Source organism: Taeniopygia guttata, chromosome 15 (assembly GCF_048771995.1).
Source record: "Taeniopygia guttata chromosome 15, bTaeGut7.mat, whole genome shotgun sequence".
NCBI lineage: Eukaryota > Metazoa > Chordata > Aves > Passeriformes > Estrildidae > Taeniopygia > Taeniopygia guttata.
The window spans coordinates 10,996,901-11,018,581 of NC_133040.1; the positions used below are offsets into that span (position 1 = coordinate 10,996,901).

A 21,681-nucleotide genomic window follows, 5' to 3' on the forward strand; every position below is an offset into this window, starting at 1 on the left:
CAAATGCCTTTTGAAGTTACAGCAGATCATGTTTCAGTTAGTAAGTCTATTTAAGGCCTCTAGATAAAAAATAATCCACAACAATTGAGTATATTTTATTCCATGAAAGTATTTTATACCCAAATAAGTGATATACAATAACCAATGTTTACAATGATTGAGGTAAATGCCTAACATCGTTAGTATAAATAAGGGATAAAAAAATTTAAGTGCACTCAATGCTTAGATCCACATGTTTGTGTCTGGTTACTGTCTGGGTACACAGTGACAAAGGTACCCAAGGAGTAACTTTCATGACCATTTCCACTGGTGGAAAATGACAAAAGCATACTAGATATCATGGCTTAAAGTGCAGAAAATAGTCAGAAAATTAGCTGTAATAACAGTGCTATTAGCTCAGAGCCTACCAGCCTGAGAAAATTAAAAATAACCATGTCCCACTAGCTTCTAATTCTGTGTATCTTAAACAACAAGAAAATCCCACACTTCTTAGTCACTTTGTAAAAGATCCACAAATCAAAGAAAAATTCAGCTAGTTATCCAGGACAGCAATGAATTTTACAAAATAAACTCAGAAAACTGATTTTCTGGACTTCCATCCAGAACCATATAACTTCTAAATACAAAATTTACAGACAGAAGTAAAATTTTTACACCTGACCACACCCTTCCAATCAATTGCTCTGGTATAGATACCAGGTCAGGTTTTCTGCCTTTAGTGGGGGATTTTAGGGGCCTGTTTCCCCAAGACAGAACTGATAAAGTTCTGTCTTGGATGGGAAAACACATTTTGTGCCTACTACCAACATTTTGTGGTTTGGAATGCTGCTTCCTTATTGCCTTTACTAAAGCAATGCTTCCAGTGTTCCATGAACAAACCCTTGTGAGTCTGCAGTTAAAATCCTCACCATGAGATTTACATCAGGAATAGAATATATTTGAAGCATGTAATGGCAGAGCTGAGAAAATCCACTTTGGCCTCTGTGTGCCAGGACTTTCACTTCAGAGGTGAAAACACCAAGTAGAAAGCTGTTTGCTGCTTGTGAATCACAAAGGTTTTTGGTTTCGGGTTTGTTTTTTTATAGTTATGTTTTTAGAGTACAAAGGCACCACAGGTGACATTGTCAACACTTTGCACTGCAGTGCTGCTGACAGGAGAGATCAGTTACCATCTGCTTCAGGAGTAACCACACTCTGCACCTGAACTCCACTGGCACTTTGTGCAGATTGCAAGTATGCTGGAATAACCTGAGATGGAGGCTGGTGTGAGAAACCACATTCAGCCCAGGCTGTCAGGCATGGCTCCACTGGACTGTCACAGTCCCTCCTGTCTCATGGCAAAATCCCAGGTTTCTATTCCACAGTGATAGCTATGACTAGTGATAGCTAGTTTGGTTTTTTTTTCCCCTTTGGCTTGAAACTTGTCTCAGTTTGTGTTCAAAAAACAGCTTTTACCCATTAAAGCCCAAAGTTACTCTACAGAAGAACTGTACTCCAAAAAATTAAACTCCTATACACAGCCAGAATTACCGAAGCAGCCCAGGACAACTGCTGGAACCTTTCTTGGCCAAACCTCTTATCTAGGAGACCACATGGGGATTTTTGCTTAGAGGAAATTAACAACACAGTAGCTTTGCTGTCACAGAGGTGTCTGAAAGAAAGCAGCAGTATTAATTACAAATAACCTACTTTCATAAATAAATATACATCAAGAAAAGTTGTCTTCCAGATCCTTTGGAAGCAAATATGTATGAGTTATTAAATACAAGACTTCAGCAAGGAGAATACCTTTCTAAACAAGGAAGACCAAGGCATAGCTAATTACTTGGGAATCCAACACAGATAAAGCACCTTTTGCTGCTTGCTTCTGAGGATTTATTAAAAATATATTTTCAATATAAAAGTATAAAATAATTACTACTTTGGTTTGGAAAAAAAACCAGCAGTGGTTCTGATTTTCAAGCAAAAAAAATTAATCCAGTGATAATCTCCATCTAGTTCCTTCTTTTCAAAAAAGTATTCTTAAAAGAAAACAGGCAAATCTATCTCTCCAGATAATATGTGCCAGCTCATGAGAACTTTAAAACAGTTATTGCTTTTATTTTCTTCCATGGAAGAGAAGAGTTGAGTCTCATTCCTACTCGTGTGGCCACACCACATCGCAGTAAGTCTAGTCCTGGGTGTTTAGCAAGTTACAAAATGTGTAAGTGCCACGGGAAAAAGGCACTGGAGAAATCAGCAAAGTAATGATTACTTGGCAGCAAAACATATTGGGGGAAAGTGCTGGGAAAGCTTTCACTCCTACCATCTGTCAGGCTTTGCAGGGAGAGCAGCGCTAGCACCGAAACCGAGCGCTAATTGCTGCATGTCCCAAGTAATTTGTATCATGCCATGCAATATGGATAGGACAAGCAGTATCTTCTAGTAAATGCCAACATCAGATAAACAGAGAAAAAAAAATCCACAACTTCTCTATCCATTCCTAACAACTACCCAAATGTACAATGTTATTTTCCATGTATTTATACAGCCAACACTCAGCATTAACAAGAAAGATGCGAGACAGTGTTCACAGGAGGAGGGCTGCACGCACAGTGCAGTCACAACCCACCATCCATTCCTTCAGATAGCAAAACTTGTATGAAAGGAACATCTTTTCCCTCTCTAAAGAGTTAGAACAATATTTATAATATTTATAAACAGTAATCAGCAGTTCAACCAGTTCATCCACAGGGAGTCACCATAAGGCAGAAGCAGAATAGTGGATTTATTTTCTTAAGCACAGGTTTACACAAAATTGGTGACGGCAGAGGTGACAGCATCACCTCTGTGATCCAGCTGATCCTGGAGCCGTGCAAATTCAGCAAGTTCATTGAGTTCCTGAAACTGCCTGTCTGTTTTGTGGCTCACCAGTGACCTGTAGAAGTGGACTGCAAACACAATGAAAATCAATCCAAAGGGCACCATAATGGACGTTGATGCAATGGCTGCTGCCTGTCCTGATGTGATGGTGGAACTGTTGCTCTGTGGGGTGTTGTCAGTTTTCTTCTTTAAAGGAAGGAACTTCACCCAGCATAGTAACACCACTTCTGCAAGAAAGAGCAAAGTCCCAATGACAGTGGAAAATGCCCATGCGAGCTCAATGTGCCGGTGCATGCGCTCGTGAGGAGATTCCTTGACAGAGTTGAGGTTATGCACATTGCTAACAGCCTCTATGTTTGGAAGGATGCAGGTACTTATCATGAGTGCAAAAAGGTGAACTGCAACAAGCACAGTAGTGCAGGCACTGAAGGCTATCAAGAGCCCCTGAGGATAGTCGTGGTCTGGGTCAAGCTGAACTTCCACCATAGCCACCTGAAAAGGAAAGGGGAGAAAGATGCAGTTACCTACATCTTACATTATTTGACTATAGGTTTTCAAAGTTTACACCATGTTTCTGGAAGATCATCTGATCCAAACAAAGTAAGTCTGTATTTGCATTTCTCTTCATGTCAATCTGCATCCTCTTCATTAGGTGCAAATTTAGGTCTGAGCTCTCAAGCAAAGGCCACTGTTTTCACACTTATTGTTCTGTTGTAGAGCAAACCCACAACCACCTTGCCACCTCCAGCTCATGCCAGCAAAACAGCTGACCCTTATGAACAGCATACTTGGACTCCTTAAGTGAAATATTTCTTCTTTTGTGTTATATTGAGGATGCAGCTTTTGATCTTTACTTATGAAGTCTTTTGAAGTATCCGTGAAAGGCTGTGAAGGCAGGGGACTGCCTGAAACAACCTCAGTGGTCCTTTCCCCATGGATATTTGGGTTTAAGTTCTAAAGTGCAGAAACCTTTCATGAGAAAGATCACCTTTCCATGGGGCTCTCAGTTATATTCTTTCACTCAAGTATTTAACAGACTCTGGAACACAGACTCAAAATCTGAGTTTCCACAATGCCAATGGCAGCCCAGCAAGCCTGTTGAAGGCTGGAGGAAAGACAGAGTCTCCAGAAAAGATAACACAGTGCTCCCAAGCATCACTGCTCCCCCAAAGATGAGGCTACTCATGAAGATGTTCCAGCCCTCCACTACCACATGCAGCCATGACCTTCTTGTAACCTTAGATCTCCATGCATGCCTGTGCCTAAGGAGTAAAAAATCAGCCTTAAGTAACAGCAGGAAACTCGTAAAACCAACTGGGATATTTCTGACAAATAAAATTAATCAGAATGCCTTTTAGCTGGTTTTAAAACTGCCAGGTGGTTTTGTGCATATGTGCAATTGATCAGTGACATTAATCCCAACAGCCCTCCAGAAATGATCTTTCCTGATAAATTGGCCTTTCAGAAAAAGCACAGTTCCAAAGGGGGAATAATGCACCAAGGTCTCTACATTCAGTGCTCTTTCTCAAAGGAACTAATTTAACAGACAAAATACAGGTAAAATGCAGAGGAAAAAAACCTGACAGTAATCTGAAATATAAGCACATCAAGCTGATAGGAAGAAAGATTCATGGGTAACATGGATGCAGGGAGGCATGAAAACCAGGGCTCAGAGACAGCTGCAAAAGCAGCAGGAACATTCAAACCTCACTATTTTGCAGGGGCTGAGCCAAGCTAACCTAGCCCTGGATCCCATCTTCTTACGCATGTTCCAGGACACCAGAACTCTTAATCACTAATGCACCCAATATATTAAGGCAACCCATGGTTTTGCTCAGACATGTTTCAACAGGCATTCGAGGCCATTTGCCAATTGTTTAATTCCTTTATTGAAAGCTTTTATTGTCGTAAGCCTAACAACCCAGCCAACTAGCAAGCAGTTTCCAAGTGTTCTGAGAAACTCAGCAAGAAATTATATTAATGCATATACAGTCCTTGCTGGTGGATTTAAAAATACCATTTTTCAGCTGTGGGAAACTTCATGATTGAGAGGATAAACATTTGCTTGTCAGGTTTCTCTTCTGCAGGATTGCCTAAGTCGCTATGTACTCGTGGGATGTTGGGCTTCCTGTATTTTTCACAGAACAATTGCAATCCTTCACCACTGAGGATTAATTTTCATACTTAAAGATTTTTCTTGTAAGTCTTCCGCTGTGCCTAGACTCAAAGCCATGCAGCATGACAAGACACTTGAATCCTTTATCCTAGTTCTTAGTATGATAATATAAACATGGCACTAAAGAGCTTCATGAGATGAAGACTTTATTTTCTTTTAAGAACTGATTGTATTTAGTTTGCCAAACATTGAAGACATTTTATATTTCCATTTATCAACACCTCCATACTAATGATATCAAGCATCTGATTTTGAGCTCCTTGTGTTCATGTCTGGCAGAGTAACCCCAACCTGACCTGTAAGTGAAAAATCAGTTCATGCTTGCTGTCTCGTCAAACTCTCAGCAAAGCTAATTTGGGAACTCTTTCAGTGTAAACTAGCAGAAAAACTGCCAACTCTTTTCAACTCTGAGTTTACTTCCTGGGCCAGGCTTGAGTCAGGCACCAAAAACAAAACCTTCATTTTTCACCACGAGGGCCTGTGCCTGTTTTCTAACAGCGATGCAAAGTGTCAGAAGTTCTTCCCTCCTTTGCTCACGCTACAATTTCAAAATAAACAGATCACAACTGCTCTTGTAAAGTAATACCTGCAAGAACAGGGCCCTGATGAGGTCACCTGATATGATCCAAATTCATACAAAGCCTGAACTCCCAGGTACATGCCAATGTTCCAGGCAGGATATATTCCTGCTCTACTTGTTCAGAAGAGCTGCTCAGGGCAGAAGCTGTTGTCAGTAGCTGCACAATTTCCAATACAACACTTTTAGCACCTTATCCTTCACCACTTTCAAAGCTTCTCTGAACACTTGCTGCATGACTTGACTGTGCAGCTGCTGTGCTGCAAGTGCCCTGCCTTGCCATGTAATCACAGTGTAACTCGGGCTGGAAGACACCTCAAGAGGTCATCTGGGCTAATCCCTGGTTCAAAGAAGAGCTAACTTTAACTTTAGATCATCCTACAGATATGACTGACAGATTTACTACGGCTCTTGACAAAGCTGTACATCTGAAGTACAGCTTCTTGACAAAACTAAAGGACTCATGACATTAGGACACAAGACTGAAGCTCTCATAAGCCTAAAAATGGTGGGCACTCAGATGTTTTTAGAAGATAACTGAATTTTGGCACATAACTGTGTCAAGCCTTCAACAGTCCTGGATTTCAGAGTCACAACAGCCTGATTACTACCATATTACAGGAAATTTAACAACCTGCCCTCTAGAAAAATCTGCACTTCAACTTCTTTTTAAGTTCAATATACTGACCAAATTAATTTCACTTACTTATTCATAAGGCTTCCATGTCTTATTAGACCAGAGTGACTTAAATAAAGCCCCTGCTTTTAAATTAAAATCACAGGCTTACATATTTTTTCAGATCAGTAGACAGTACTGTAGAGAAAAGGAAATAAAATGCCTCATCTCAAGTAAATCTGTATGATCTATGAGATAATATTTATTAATTACTTCCTCCCCTTCCCCACAAAGATGCCTCTGAGCTCGGGTTGGTGGGAATATAACCCTGTACTGGGACTGTATTTTACACAGTCTAGCATGTCAGGAATGCCTAAAAAGAAAGCTGTGTTGATCAAACATCACAACTGCATTTTTGAGGGCCCATCCATCACTCTTGTCTATGGGACCACAGAGGAAACTCAATAATGAGCCGAGTGTCAGAGCATCACTGGGAATCAGCTCCTCTGGCTAGCTCCCCATTTTCCTGACAGTACAATTCACTCCAGAGACAGAGGCGCAGAGCCAGGCTCTCACAGACTGTCTGCACCATTCATAAAGAGTTATAAACAACTCATACAGAGGCTCTGTACGAGCCAGATTAACTCACCGGAAATTAAAAACAGATAAGTCAAAATAATGATCTTATTTACTGGTTTCATACAGAAGGGAAACTAAGCATCATTCATCCATTAGTCCAGGATCTTGACTCTGCAGATTATTGTATGCTGCAGAATGGCAAAACACATTAATATTTGCTGATGCTGACACTGGAATACAAATACAGGGTCTCATTTTATTTTGCTAGCAAACATGAAAAGGCAATACCCGTGTGATTGGAGCAAATGCGTCTTGAGGAGGTAATACCCCTCTACACAGTGTAACCTACAGCAAATGCATTCAGTAAGTACAAGTTCAGATTATCCACCAATGCAGTCTTCTGCAGAACATGAAGCTGTCTTCAGGAGACCATACTGGCCATATTTCAAAGGCAAGAGTTGACAGTTCTTTGATAATATTCAATATTTGAAGCATATATATCCCATCTAGACAAAGCCCAGCCAGCTTGGAGCACTACAGGTATTTAAAAGAAAACTGCTGCCTGGTAAATATCAACCTCTGAATCCTACATATAAGGAAGCCAACCACAGTGTATAATTCAAACCCGTAATTCTGACTCAGTTATTTTCACAAAGCTGTTAATTGGTGGCAGGAGGAGATGTTGAGTCTTCTGGTTTTATAACTAGTGGCATTTAACAACTTTCCTATGGTTTCTGACTCCTGTATTTTAAAATTGTTATGCTACTGTGTTATGTGTCCCTGGTGGCAAAATGATGCAAACAAGTCAGAATAATTGTTCAAACAAAAATAATGTGCCAGCAGCCTATTCACTGTGAAAAATAAAAATAGATAAACCAAGCATGAGGGGGAAGATCATGCAACAATATCTGGGCTATAATACAGAAGTGGGAAATATCTGATGCCCCCACCAGTGTATGGAATGAATCCTCCATTCTTTAATGAACTATACATCCCCTACAACCTACAATTTCTTTCTCTACCTTTAACAATTTGGGGGACTGATACTATTAGCTGGCCCCATAAATCGGGAAAGTGTACTAAATGAGGCTATAAACTTCATGGATTTTCACTCAGACATACGGCACTAGATGATAGCATCCATGGAAACCTGAGTGAAGGAAATGCTCAGGTTTACTGGGGCGAGCTCAGCTCTCACATCAGTTGCCACCACCTGCCCCTGCAACTGTTTCTGAAGCTCACATATAGTAGCAAATCCTGATGTGGAGCTCTGAAACAAAACCAGGTTTTTAATCTTCTCAAAACAATTCAGGGTTTGAAACCTGGCTGAGCGTTTCATACTCCACCTCACTGACCTGAGCAATGCATTGCCTTTGGCATGCCTCATTCCACTAGGGCACATCACCAATCCTGAGGGAATCAACTTTGCAAAATGGCTGCAGCTACACATAGAAATAGTCCATGAAAAGGGAGCAGTTCAACGGGGATAAACTTAGCTTCTACTAGAGGATGCAAGCACTCTAATCAAAGAGTAAGGATCAATGGGGCTGGCATGGAAACCAGCACGGTCCACTCCTTACAATTCCCATCAATTCACTGGGTGGTCCTGGATGTGTCACTTAAGCTCTTTCTTCCTTGCCTGATAAGGAAAAGAGAGGAACAATGACCCTTCAGTGCTGTTGCCAGCTTTGATCCAAGACTAGAATGTACTTCAGCAGCATTTTGTTAAAGTACCAGGTGCCAAAGAACTGCAGTCAGTAAACAATGCACAGGCGTGACAGAACAGCCCAGCTTTTCAAGGCAGAGGGACAACTCTAAAAGATCGGCAAAGTTTTTAAAAGGCATCTAAAAATACTCGAAAGTTAACTCAGCTCTTCTGAACCAAGATTAGGTTCTGACTTAGCTATAGAACTAGTAGGTCTGTCAGTGCAAAAGCAAAGAGACTACGTGTGGATTTCCATGCTGAACTTGTTAAAGGAAGGAAAAAATGGTGGATTTTTTTCTTTGGAAAAACTTAAATATGACTGTTCACATGTAGCATTCCTGGCAATTAGAGATTTTCTTAAATGGAACGAAGTGGCTTTTTCCTGAAATAACCTAAGCAACAAATTCAAAAGCAGCAGTTTTCAACAGCAAGAGACTAAACCCCTAGAATTCTAGAGAATTAAGAAACAAGTAGAAACCTCACCTCATACATCCACGGATTTTGAGTCCATGTGCCATACATTTAGAGAAAAACCAAGGAATTCAAGATGTTAAGTATGACCTTAAAACACCACCACGTACATTAAGATGCAACGTCCCTTAGAAAATTTATAAACTCCAACAAACCACATTTTCCCCCACGTTCTCTCTCAAGGCAAAGGCCTGACTCAAGCAGGCACAAACCGCTCTGGGATGGCAGAACAGGAGTTCACCAAGGAGAACTCATGATCAGAAGCGGCGTGTGAGCACCAGCGTTACCCAAGGAGAACCGAGTGAAACGCAGGAACACAGCCGCCTGTCAGTCACCCGGGCAGCACTCCACCACCTCCCGAAGAGTTGTGGTCTGTTTTTAGCCATTGGAGGAGGACAGTGACATTTATCTGACCGTCAGGAGGCTGCTGTGTTTTCCAACAGCATCACTGGAACAATAGCTCTGGAAAGTAGCAGATTCAACGGCTGAAAATACTGTTTGTCAAAAGCAGGGGAAAAATCAAAATAAAGCAAGTCAGTGGAGTGAAATTGCGAATTTATAATCCGTGAAGCATTTTTAACAGCTGCATAAAGGCAGAGTTTGCAGCTTTGCATGTCAGATGTCTGGGCAGATGAGGAAGTGAGTTACTTTATTTCAAATTATATGGAACTTTCATACATGACATAATTCGGGTAACTAGACTGCACTTCACATCAAACTCGAGAGAAAACGTTTCTAAACCACGCACAAAACTCCAAACCAAGTAACATTCAAGTTTTCCTTAAATAAAAACTAGAAACCTCGCAACTGCAAAGCACTGATGATGGATGAGTCTGAGCGGCACCACAAACTTTAATCGGTTGTATTTCTTGGTTTATCTAAAAGCAGCTGCAGCGCAACAGCTGCCGCTGCCCTCGCTGAGCCACGCGTGCGGTCTGAGAGAGGAGCGCGATGGAAACCCGCATCCCGGGCAGCGCTGCGGGGCTCCGTGCGCGGCCCCTGGGCTCCCGACACCCGGAACACGACACGGTGACCCCGCACCCAGCGGAGCTGCCCACGGCACACACCGCGGCTTCTGCGGTCCTGAGCATCCTCCACGGGGAAAATATGTAACAATCACACAAATCTTGCACTATCAGGCGGAGATAAAAGCCGAGAGGCAGCTCTGAGGTCGTGCCAGGAAGCGCTCCAAAACAAACCAGCTACCGAAGCGAGCTGCCGGGAGCGCTGCCCGGAGCGGGCCGGGCGCTCCGGGGCGGCGGCGGCAGCAGCGCCCGCCCCGCTCCCCGCCGCCCCAGGTGCCGCACGCCGCGCCGGGCCCGGCCCCCCCGTCCTCACCGCAGCAGGCTCCGGAGGGAGAAGCAGAAGCGGCGACTGCGCTCCCCGCCCGGTGCCACCCCCCGCCCGCCGGGCCAGGCCGGGCGCTCACCATGGCGAAGCCGGAGAGCAGCGCGGAGGTGCGGCTGGAGGCTTTCAGCTTGGCTCGGCTCAGGTAGAGCTTCCGCCAGGACAGCGCCTGCATCGAGTGCTCGTTCAGGCTCATGGGCTCGGGGCGGAGGAGCGGAGCGAGGCGAGGCGGAGCGGGGCCGGCGGGCGGTGGCGGCTCTTTCCGGCGGAGCGGGCCCGGCCGCGCTAACACCCCATGGCGGCAGCGCGGCTCTGCCGCCCCGGGGCCGCGCCCGCCGCGCGCCCCGCGCGCCCCGCCCCGCCGCGTCCCATTGGCTCTCGGCAGCCAGGCCCCGCCCACGGCCCCGCCCCGCCGCGCGCCGCCGCTTCCCGGCAGCCTCGCGCCTCCGCCCGGGCGGGCGCTGTACCCCGGAGCCGCTAGAGGGCGCCACGCCGGGCGAGCCGCGCTCCCTGAGGGCGCTGAGGGCCCGCGGGGCACCGAACCCGCACCGAGCCCGCACCGAGCCCACACCGAGCCCCGCACCGAGCCCGCACCGAGCCCCACACCGAGCCCCGCACCGAGCCCCGACGGAGCCCCCGCCGCGATCCCCCGGTGAGCAGCTCAGCCGGAGTGCAGCTGACGGGAATCTGTAGTTTCCGGTGGGTTTGTGCCCCTCAGCCCAGTGCGGGAGCCCCTGCGCGCTCCTCGGGGCGGACAGGATGGGGTGTCCCCCTGCAACACGTCCCTCAGAACACACACAAAGCCGTGCCTCGGCCTCTTCCTTCTGTAGTGCCCCGTCCTAAAATGCTTAAACATCTAATCTACACCTGTCCAGAGCACACAGAACATGTGGATCCAGACCGGATAGAACATCCACCCCCTCTTCTAATTAAAACTGACCCAGCTAAGCGTTTGTCACGTAATTCAGGTTTTTCACAACATTTGGTAGGCCCAGAGCTCTTGATAAACCCGCCTTTTTCAGCAAGCACTTGATAAGGTTGATTAAGCAGCACATTTCAACATCTACACACACCAGTGTTGAAAGATTTTTTATTACAGGTTCACATACACCCTTTAAACCATCATTTATTTTTTCTGTGTTTTACAGAGAGAAAAGTGAGGCGTAGAGCAGAGCTCCCTAGTGAATACTTGGCAGAGTTCTGAAGGTGATTTCTGAAAAGGTGAGGCAACACACTGCTTGTGCCACATCAAATTTGTGCATCAGGAGATTTAAGGGATGTGTAAGAAACAAACCTGTTGCTATCAATTTGTAGTTAAGAAAAATAGGATGTTAACAATACAAATAATACCCAACAAGGATACTTTTACTATTAACAGGCACATGGATGGTCACCTAGGAGATGAATCCTTGCTAGTTTCATTTAAAATCAAAAGCATCGTTAGTTTGTATTGTTTTGACATGTCCCACCTTATTTACAAGTAGGAAAATCACGGCAGATTGTCTTTAACATTTTTGCTTTGTTCTTCACACCTTTCTGATTTGCAAGATCCTTCACTGCCTTAAGCACAACAAAGAGAACGACGACAATCGATACCAACAAGGTCACTTGATGCTTTTCATGTACAAGGCATTCTTTTTAAAAAGATGTAGTGAAAGCATCCAAGAAAAATAATCTTAAGGATTTGAAGTCTTCAGAGGCATTCCCTGTACCATGTAGATTTGATCTCATTCCCTTCTCAGGAAATAAACACAGTCCTCTTGTTATAAAAAACTTCGGGTGAGATTTTTATCTACAGGGGCATTAAAACACCTCAGTAGAAGAATGAGTTTGACTTAGTCTTTCCATAAAAGCCTCTGCTGTTCTATCACCGACACCACGGAATTCTGGCCACAATCTTTCTCTTTTCTGGGTGACAGTACTGCTGTGCAGGATTAATTTGAGTTGAAGTCCAGCAAAAGATAAAATTCAGAGGTGGATTTGGCAGTGTTAGGTTTGTAGTTAGACTTGATCATTCTAAAGATTTTATGTAACTTAAATGAGTCTGTGATTATAAAACATTACTCTTTTTTTGGTGTGCTTTAATTATTAAGCCCCCCCAAAAAAACCCAGAAGACCACCCCATAATCAACATTCTCTGTCTCCCACTGGTGCCTGAGGCTAACCAATTGTGATTTATCTCTTTTTTTCTTGGGAGATATGATAACCATCAAAAACAGTAACTAGAAGTTTCTTCACATCTCAGAAAAACATTCAAGTCTCTGTCCTGTGGAATTATATAATTAAAAATATTTTACATTGCTGCTCATAAGCTATGACAAATGTTTATGTACATGTACATAACCAACGTGGATTGTTCACTATTTCTTCTTGTTTCTGTGCAAAATTAAGGTTGAACTGTAACATCATGAGGGAGTACAACTGCACTAGGTCTTGACCCGTTCCCTAAAATCAGATTTCTCTAAATAAAAGAACCATCTGTAAGAGACATACATCTGATGAGGACTTCAAGTGTCTTTCTAAATAATTGTATTAAAATAGACTCCTTGAACTCACTGTTCCTCTATTTTCCTGTCCATCACTCTTATTCCTGCTTATTGGAAAGGGCTTTGAAAGATACAACATTAACCACTGAGGTTCTGCTGAGTTTGTATTTCATTCAGAGAAAAAGTATGAAAAAGGACCTGCAGAATGAGCGAAGGCATTTCATCTCATGCCCTTTTCCAAACCAGACCTGAGTGTCATTTTGAGATTCCAGCCTCAGTGTTGTAACTTTGAAATAAACATTCCTTTCCTGTAAGAAAGAAAAGAAAACTCAGTTTGTTAAACAGAAAAAATACAGTAAGGTTCAACATGAGGCTTTGTGCACCCTTTTCCCTTTTGGTCCCATTTTAGAGCTCCATCTGAGGTACAAACTAAACAGGATAAATTATTTCCAACTCTATTACTCATTATGACACACCTCTACACTGCCACTCTGGAGTGAGCTGAAACTAAAAGAGTCAGCCTTGCTTAATTAACTCTTAGAAATGCTTCAGGGAGTTCTTCTGAAGTCATGCTGGGGCTCAGGGCCGGGGTTTGCTGTCACCTGTGACCCGTGCAATTGCGGAAGGCCACCAAAAGGGTGTATCCTGCCCTCTCCCTTCATCTCAGCCCTCTCCAGCCTGCGAATCGCACCGATCAAATGGCTGCAGAGCTTCAGTGGATTCACCTAATGAAATAAATATATAATTTTTTTCTTAATGGCTGAGTTTTCTGCGGGATCGAGTCACTGAACTGACTCGCCCCGTGGCTGCACCAACACCAGACCTAATGCAGGAAAAGTGAGGGACGTACATGCAAGAGAAAGGGAACGGGCCCTTTCAGCAGCAGCCTGTTATTACCCCTAATTAGAGGTAATGTCAACCCGTTCTCTGGATCATTTATGCATGAACACAATCGGAGCAGGTGGCAGAAGTCCAAGTTTCTTTCCAGAAAGCCCTGAGAAATCTGTACACTGTCACAAGGATACTCACAGTTATTTTTTTCTGCTAAAAATGTACTTCTGTATTTTCTGTAGGAGGCTGAATAGGTTGTCTGAGTACCCTGTGATTAATGTGATCCGGTGCTGAGCACACCGAGGTGCTGCCCTCGGCAGAGCAGCTCTGCTAAAACAGATCTCCAGCTTCATATGCAAATCGGCACTTCCATTTGTTCCTGCTACTGCACCCAACCCGAATCAAGCCACCACAAAGTGGAAGTCATGGTAGATCTGCATTAAAAACAACATATTTGAACTTGCAAAAGGCAAATACAGGTTTGCCAGCAGTCCCAGAGAGGTTAAGGAAAACATCTTTGCAAATCTCATCTGAAGCAGAACTTAACATTTAGTTGATGGAATTTCTGCAGGGGAAAGATTTTTATCTACCATGTCTAGAAAAATTGTATTTCAGCTTCCTTCATAAAACAGAGAAATACTTAAATATCTAATATTCCATCCTAACCCAAGGTAAAGAAAGTATAGAATGGTAGATCTTACAGGATAAACAGTATTTTCAAAAGTGTATTAAGATTAGTCTGGCCCATTCTGTGCAATGGGAACTAACTGTTTTAGAGCTCAGTGGGGTGAAATGATCCCACGTCTTCATAGAGCCTTCCCCAGCAGAGAAGTTCAGCTCTGGTTTCAGCATGAGCCGTGCAGTACAACATTAATTAAATGACAGCTCCCAGTTCCAAGCTAACGAGGTCAGGATCCTGTGCCTTGGCATGATTAGATGTTAAATAATTTAAGCTACATTAACATCCAGCAAAAAAAAGTTTTAGTGTTTTTTTCAGAGTTCAGCGCAGCCTATTGTATCACAATGTTCTGTGATATAATGTCAAAATGATGTGTTTTCCTTCTTTGACTGTGAAGAAGGCCAGTCTTTTGTCAGCCCTGGGATGTCCCATCCAAGCACAGCCTGATGGAGCCCAGCTCTGGGCACTGTTGGAAAACTGTGCCATGATCTGCTCAGGGGGAAAACCGGCCCCAACCCTCATCAGCCAGCACTAAGCATAGGAATTTAATATTGCTTCTGAATGTTTTTATTCTGTCTAATGTAGCTGTGGATATGGATATTCTCATCATCCACAACCTACACATTCCACCTCTCCTTTTCCTTCCCCAGTTCTTTTAAGTTTGGGATCGTTTTTTTGTTATTGACACACAGATTTTCATGGTATAATGAACTGTAGTTGAATAGGTATCATTTCTGTCTTAAAACAAGCTTTAAAAAGTGTTTTCTATTTTTGGAGATCTATAGATAGAAACTGTGTTGTTTCTGAAACATTTACTTCCACACCTCCATAATGTGCTCTGATGTTTCCAGGTGTACGTGATGGATACAGCCTTGGTGGGTTTCCTTGATACACCAAGAGTCTCAGATTGTCCATGTCCAAAAAAAATATTTAGAAAAATGAGTTGATTTTCTTTTATGTCTCTGTTCTGTCTCTTTTGGTAGACTTTTGCAGCATGGATGGATGATGTGTTTTTTGTCTGATGATTCTCTAGTAACATCCATTTATCTCGTATCCTGACCTCAATTCTACAGATGTACACATGTATTTAATTTTAAGATTGAGTAATCTTGGCTGAAAGGTCGAGATATGTATATATCTCCTCAGGATTATGGATTAATAATGCACTTGCTCCAACAGACATCTGGAATCCACACTTCAATATATAGCCTATAAAACACTTCCATACCATAATAAAGTTCAATCATCTGCAAACAGGGAGATGTTAGAGAAAGATTACATGATTTTTCAAGATTCTGCAAACAGTCCTTGGCAGAATCAGAAGGAGAAGCTCACTGCCTTAAATCCTGTTAGAACTCTGTCCTCTCCTGCCTTTATCCATGGATCATTAAAATAAGAATTGTTCTAAAGAGATCAATGGGAAGGCCTGCAAAGTTGAATTTTAATGTGTTTTAAATTTTGCATTAACACTTAATATATTTCATATAATACCTAGGATGCTTAACTGATTGCAAAAAGCAAACCAGAGGAACACTGCCAAAGCCATCAGCCCCGACCCTGATTTGGGTATCCTTTGATGTTCTCTTTCTTGGGGGATGTGGAGGGGAAGTAAAGGATGTCACTTCAGAGAGGAGCCACGCTGTGGAACCTGGGGGCTGTTCAAAACCTGCACTCTGACCCTGCTATTGCAATCAGATGGTACCAATACTTGCTCAGCATCAATTTAGAGTAGATGTTAGGGGGTGTTGTAGAAATAAGACCCGCCAATAGTTTTTGGAACTGCAGGATCTCCATCCTGCAGAGTTTTTGTATCAGCAGCTACTTTATAGCATTTTTTTCTTCTTTTTCATGCGATTTCTAACTACCTGTTGTACATGCATATTGCAAAAGCAATTTTGGTTTATTTAACACCTGTTTAACCCTATTTACAATACATTCTGGATTTTATGACCGGTTTTCATAGGGCACGTGGGTGCAGTGCCGGGAGCGGTGCCGGCACCAGCCGGGGTCCGCGTTCCGCGCCGAGCTGCACCGCACGTGTGGCAGAGGCACGGAGCGAAGCCACCACCACAATTAACCCAAAGTCTGTATATTATAAGATTATTTTCAAGTGTTCGCTGCATTAATTCGCCACCCCTCACCCCGGTTTTACGCCGTTGGGGTCGGGCACACTCGCGGAGCTCAAATTACTCCCGGATAAGCAGAACCGCTCAACTCTTCGGGCACATCCCGGGGGCTGCGGTACCAACCCAGGGACCGTCCGCGCCTTTGTGGGGCCCCGTCCCCGTCCCCCCGCTGCCGCTCAGCGCCTGCGTGCCGCGCACTCGTGACCGAACACCGCACGGCGGGGCCGGCGGCCAGCCCAGCGCCGGTACCGCCTCGGTACCCGGCCAGCAGAGCGCCGGTACCGCTCCGGTATCCCACCCAGCCCCCCAACCCGGCCAGCCCAGCGCCGGTACTGCCCCGGTACCCCAGCGAGCTCCCCATCCTGATCAGCGCAGCGCCGGTATCGCCCCGGTATCCCACCCAGCCCCCCATCCCGGCCAGCCCAGCGCCGGTACCGCCTCGGTACCGCGGGCATTCCCCCCATCCTGGCCAGCCCAGCGCCGGTCCTGTGCCGTACCCCCGGACATCAACCCCGCCCGCTCCGGCCAGCCCAGCCGGTACCGCGCCGTGTCCCCGGTCCGCCCCCCCGCCATCCCCCCGGCCCCGCCGCTGTTTACGTTCCGGGCACTGCGACGCCTGCGCCCCGCTCCGCACGCAGCGCCTGAACATGGTTCCTTAGGACTTTGCAAAAGGCATCGCCGCCGCCCCCCTCCCCTTCCCTCCCCCTTTCTTCCCCCCCCCCCCAAAAAAAAAAAAAAAAAAGTGCTGGTGCAAAATTGCAAAACTTTAGCGAGCCCTGGATGGCTTTTGTTTTGCCTCCTCCCCATTTGGGCCAAATATGCAGGACAGGAACTGTTGACAAATAAGTGATGAAACTCTCAAAAAAAATGGAGGCAAAGAAAGACTCTGGAAGAAGATTGGTGTGTAGCTGGCTTCGGTCTCTTTCCTATTCGTGCCTTTTAATTGATTTTGCTTAATTTTTTGCAAAGGGAGAAATGCATGTGGGACGTAGGCAGCGGAGCGACTTAGTTTGCAAGAGCGCGGCTGAGGCAGCGGGGAAGGGGCGGAATGGAACCGAGGGACGGGCAGGGTGGGACGATCATGGATCATTATTTTTTCCGGTGCGTGCGGGTTTGCGCTGATCCACCGCGCGTGTCCGCGGGGCTGCGGGGCGGGTTCGCAGGGCGAGAGCTGCCGGGAGAGGGGCAGAGCCGCCGGCGGCAACCGGTGCACCGGGCTCCCCCCGCTTCTCCGGGGACCTACCTTGTGCGCGGCCGGTCCCCGCCGCCTCCAGCCCCGTCTCCGCGCCCGCCGCAGCTTCCCCGGGGCAGCGTCACCGGCCTCCGCCGGGCCTACCCTGCATCCCCCCGCATCGAACGTGTCGCTGCCCCTCGGCCGCGGACCCCCGCGCTTTCGGCGCTGTCGAGCGTGCGGGGCGGCGGGGGGAGCGCGCGGGGGCTGCGCATCCATCGCGGCGTTACATAAAGCGATCTGGTTTTTAAATCGCCGCTTCCGGTGTGACTATGGAAACACTCGGATTATGTAAATACCGAAACCTGGATGCTGGGCATCAGATGCGAAGATTCGCCCCCCTTCCCTTCACCGGGGAATTAGCTCGTGTTCACGTACAATAATAATAATAATAATAATTAAAAGAATGATCCGGTCGTTAACGAGCATTTACCGCCGTTCAAGGGCTTTTACGGGATTGCAAAACGCTTCGGTGCTGTAGCTTGTGAATTGTCGGCGAGTTGCGTGTCCCCCGCTCGCCTTCCAGCGCCAGCCCCTGCTCAGCAGCCCAAGTTTGAGTTTTCCTGAAGCCAAGCACCTGTTATTCCCGCCGAGTTCCGTGTCACGGGATGGAAAAGGTGCATGCAGCAGGGTTGGAGCTTGTTTGGGTTCAGGTTTTGTTCAGTTTGTGCTTTGCCATCTTAATTATTTCCCCCAGAATGTGTTTATCAAACCGTTGTGCACGATCCATGTGCTTTTCTCGATTTTTTTCTTTTCCGGACAATGTGTTTTATTTTGGTTTTTGTGTCTTTTCTAGCGCTGCATCGGCCGAAGGCGGTACGATGAGAACGAGGACCTCTCGGACGTGGAGGAAATTGTCAGCATCAGGAGTTTCAATTTGGAAGAGAAATTAAAGAGTAAAATGTACCACGGGGATTTCGTGCATGCCATGGACGGCAAAGGTAACACTGCCGGGCTGTCCGGCCGCGCTCGCCGCCGCCTCCACGTGCGGCTCCGCTCCGGCTTCGGATTTCGCGCCCGCGCCCCTGCCCGGGGATCCGGTGACGCTGCCGGCCCGAGGGGAGCCGGGGGGCGGCTGCTGCTGGGGCCCTGCGGCCCGTCCGGTCCCGGTGGGGCTGCCCCGGCCCGTCCCCCTGCACCCGGAGGGTGGCTTTTGCCCCAGCGCGGTGCTGGGATGAGCGCGGTGATCCATGGCAAGTGCCCAGCGCCTCCCCCGCCCTGCCCCGCCACCGTGACCCCAGCGCAGCACCGGGCTGGTCAGGAATCAGGTCCTGGCACGGGAGAGGCCGAAACCCCAGCCCCCACTTAGCCAGAGGTGATTCCTGCTCCTCCTCCGCCTCCTCTTGAACCCAGGACCACTTTTGCGAAAGGGTGCGATTGATGAGCCTGTTCACCAGGCTCGGAGACTTTAAAGTCAATAACTTCTTTGTGAGTCTATCATATATTAAATTACATCGCTCCCCTCCCCAAAGTTACTTGCTTTGCTTAGGTGACTCTAATTCCGGAGCGGTAAGCAGAGCCAGACAGCCCAGCTCTGCCGCACGCCTGGCAGGAAGGGAAACGGGAGAGGTTTGCCCGGGAATCAAACGGGCCGGGGGGGTTGCAGGTCACCTTTATTTACCGCTGTGCTGCTGACACGGATCCCGAATCCCAGATGGCTATCACCAAAACTGGCCTGACTGAGGAGCCTGTTTAGGATGGCTTTCTAAGGAAAGAGAAGTTTTGGCTGTAATCCTCCTGAAATTGCTCTAGCTGTGTGGAGACATTAATCGAGTTTAGAAAGTTTCCTTTTCTCCCCTAGGCTTAGTTTTGCATGATCATTTTAAGATCCTTTTAGAAAAGTTGATGTGGTGGAGAAATTAAATACCTATCTTACTTAGGAAGGTATTTGTTTAGGAGATAAGCTCAACCCTGACCCCTCTTCCTCCAAACGAAACACAAGCAACTATTTTTTAGCTGGAAAATGTTAATTAATTTTCCAGAAAATGATTGCATTCTACCCTCAGCTTCCAAACACTCCAGTGGTTGCCACTGCTCCATGCTAAGGATAGTACAATCCACATCTTCCCTGGCTTGGCAGCTCCGAAATCTCTGGGCAGCTCTTGCCTTTCTAGGGAACTTGAAAATAAATGAGTGTCTTTTGTTATTTTGTTGTGGTCTGTGTCGGCTTTGTTCAACCCCACAAGGGATTTAAATGCTTTGTTGGGGCATTAGGAAGAAAGGATCTGCCTTGCTATTTGCTCTGGTTTTATTTTTACTTTTGGTTTACTTTTTTCCTCTATAAACCTAAGAGTTGGATTGAATCTGGTTGAAACAATGACAGTAGTATGTAAGAATAAAACAATTTCTATGAACACATGGAATTAGTTGAGCAATATTTGTTTTTTTTTCTTTCCCATGTCCTTGTTTTTATTTTTAATGATAACTCATCATGAAGTGGTGCGATTTTTGGCTTGAATGCAGTTTGTCATAACTACTTGTTCTTTAGTCTGCAAGGCTACATAGCTGCCTCTGCTTCTTCCACCAATGTTACTCCTGATGTTTGTTGACTTTCTGACTTGGATCAGTGTCTGTAAAAAGTCTCTGCAGTTTATTTATTTGCTTACCAAAAGGCAGTAGCTGTAATGGGGATGCCTATGAGGAAGGATGACTTATTTAGCACAGAAATATTTACTTGGTAACCTTAGTTGAGTGCTCATTACACTTACTTTGACACTAGTGACAATAAAGTTTCTGTAGTTTTAATGTTTCTGTAAATGGATAATTACACTGCTCTGATTTGCTAACTCTTAAGTAGGAACATTACATCCCTCCTTGTCATAATTACTAACTGAATACAGCAAAGAAAAAGTAAAAATAGAGGGCAGTACATGTGCAGGCATGGGAGTTTGGCCTCTGGCTCCTCTTTTACTTTTAGTGTAGGTTTTAGAGCAGAGAAACATCAGGAATAGAAGCTCAGGCTGAGGTACTTGTGCTGGCCCAGGAGCGTGAACAGCTGGAAGAATCTTGGAGTTAAACTGCTTGTGTGTACCTGAATAAACTGCAGGGAGTGTGCTCTGGGTTTGGCAGTGCAGGACATTTTGTAGTGCTGAACAGTCAAGCAATGCTTTCCATTTCAAGGCAGTGTGTGGACTTTATAAAAGTCATTTTTTCCTGTAAAAATGGGGGAATAGCAGAGCCATAGAAACAGTCCATGGCTGCTGCAGGAATTCCTCTGCTCTCTGTGTCAGAAGGCTCCAAACTGAGCATGGGGTTTTGTAGCCATGGCTCACCCAAATCGCTGCCTTGTAACTTCCTCTCTAATCCCCAAATCACTGCTATTGTGTCAGACCGTGCATAGAGAAATCCCCAGGAAAGGCCAGTCCTGTGTAATCCTCAGAGAGGAGCAACAAGGTAATTCTGGCCAGTGTTAACATGACAAATTTATGTTTAACGTTCACTTTGATTGTGTATTACACTGCGACACCCCACAATTCATTTTTCCCAGACTTCCTAAGTGCTAGGAGCTATATAAAATCTGACTATCAGCTCCTGGACTTACATTGCTGATTAATTAAAAGAAAAGTTGTTCTGTTGAAACCAACAATAACCTCCACATAAAAAGAATATGTGTTCACAGAATCAGAGCTCTCTGCTAGAACCAGATAATGCTCACAAGAACACATGTATTTATCTAAGTAGAAATGTGTAACTTAGAATATCTAAACTTACAATACATTTTAAACTACACATTAGCCCAAAAAATACCAGACTGATTTGCAGTATTTGGTCTGGATTATCTTTTAACTGTTAATTTGGTATTTCATTACAGCCTGGGTGTTTCAACACAGACCTTAATTGACAAACTGACTGGCTTCTATTTTATGTGCATCAGTGAACAGGAAAAATAGGGAGCAGCTGGGACAGCATTGTCTGTCACTGGGTTTCCGGTTCAGATCTAAAATATGCATTCTCTTTCTATTTCTCTTTAGGTGATAGGGAGTTCTTTGGTGAGA

The 21,681-nt window shown here is 45.3% G+C and overlaps 2 protein-coding genes across 9 annotated transcripts in view; one reads left to right on the plus strand and one right to left on the minus strand.

Moving 5' to 3' along the window:
* Positions 1-71: 71 nt before the first annotated feature.
* LOC100218031 (calcium release-activated calcium channel protein 1) lies at positions 72-17,954 on the minus strand. Of its 4 annotated transcripts, none has more exons than XM_030285351.4 (2): positions 17,699-17,954; positions 72-3,354 (listed from the first exon to the last, which is right to left on the minus strand). In XM_030285351.4, the coding sequence occupies exons 1-2, from the start codon at positions 17,903-17,905 to the stop codon at positions 2,788-2,790; spliced, it is 774 nt and encodes a 257-aa protein (XP_030141211.4). In that variant the 5' UTR covers positions 17,906-17,954; the 3' UTR covers positions 72-2,787. The 4 variants fall into 4 exon arrangements, 3 of the variants coding, with proteins under 3 accessions (XP_030141211.4, XP_002190297.3, XP_030141212.1); XM_002190261.7 differs by lacking the exon at positions 17,699-17,954 and adding an exon at positions 10,416-10,687; XM_030285352.4 differs by lacking the exon at positions 17,699-17,954 and adding an exon at positions 8,999-10,403.
* The window catches only part of KDM2B (lysine demethylase 2B), a 105,725-nt gene continuing 101,136 nt past the window's right edge, over positions 17,093-21,681 (plus strand). For 4 of the 5 annotated variants that reach the window (XM_030285340.4, XM_030285343.4, XM_030285341.4 and 1 more), the window contains exons 1-2: positions 17,093-17,355; positions 18,483-18,627. In XM_030285340.4, coding sequence (XP_030141200.1) covers positions 17,305-17,355; positions 18,483-18,627 — 196 coding nt within the window. In that variant the 5' untranslated portion in view covers positions 17,093-17,304. Of the gene's footprint in view, positions 17,356-17,947; positions 18,304-18,482; positions 18,628-21,681 lie in introns of those variants that run through there. The other variant, XM_030285342.4, reaches the window with a different exon arrangement.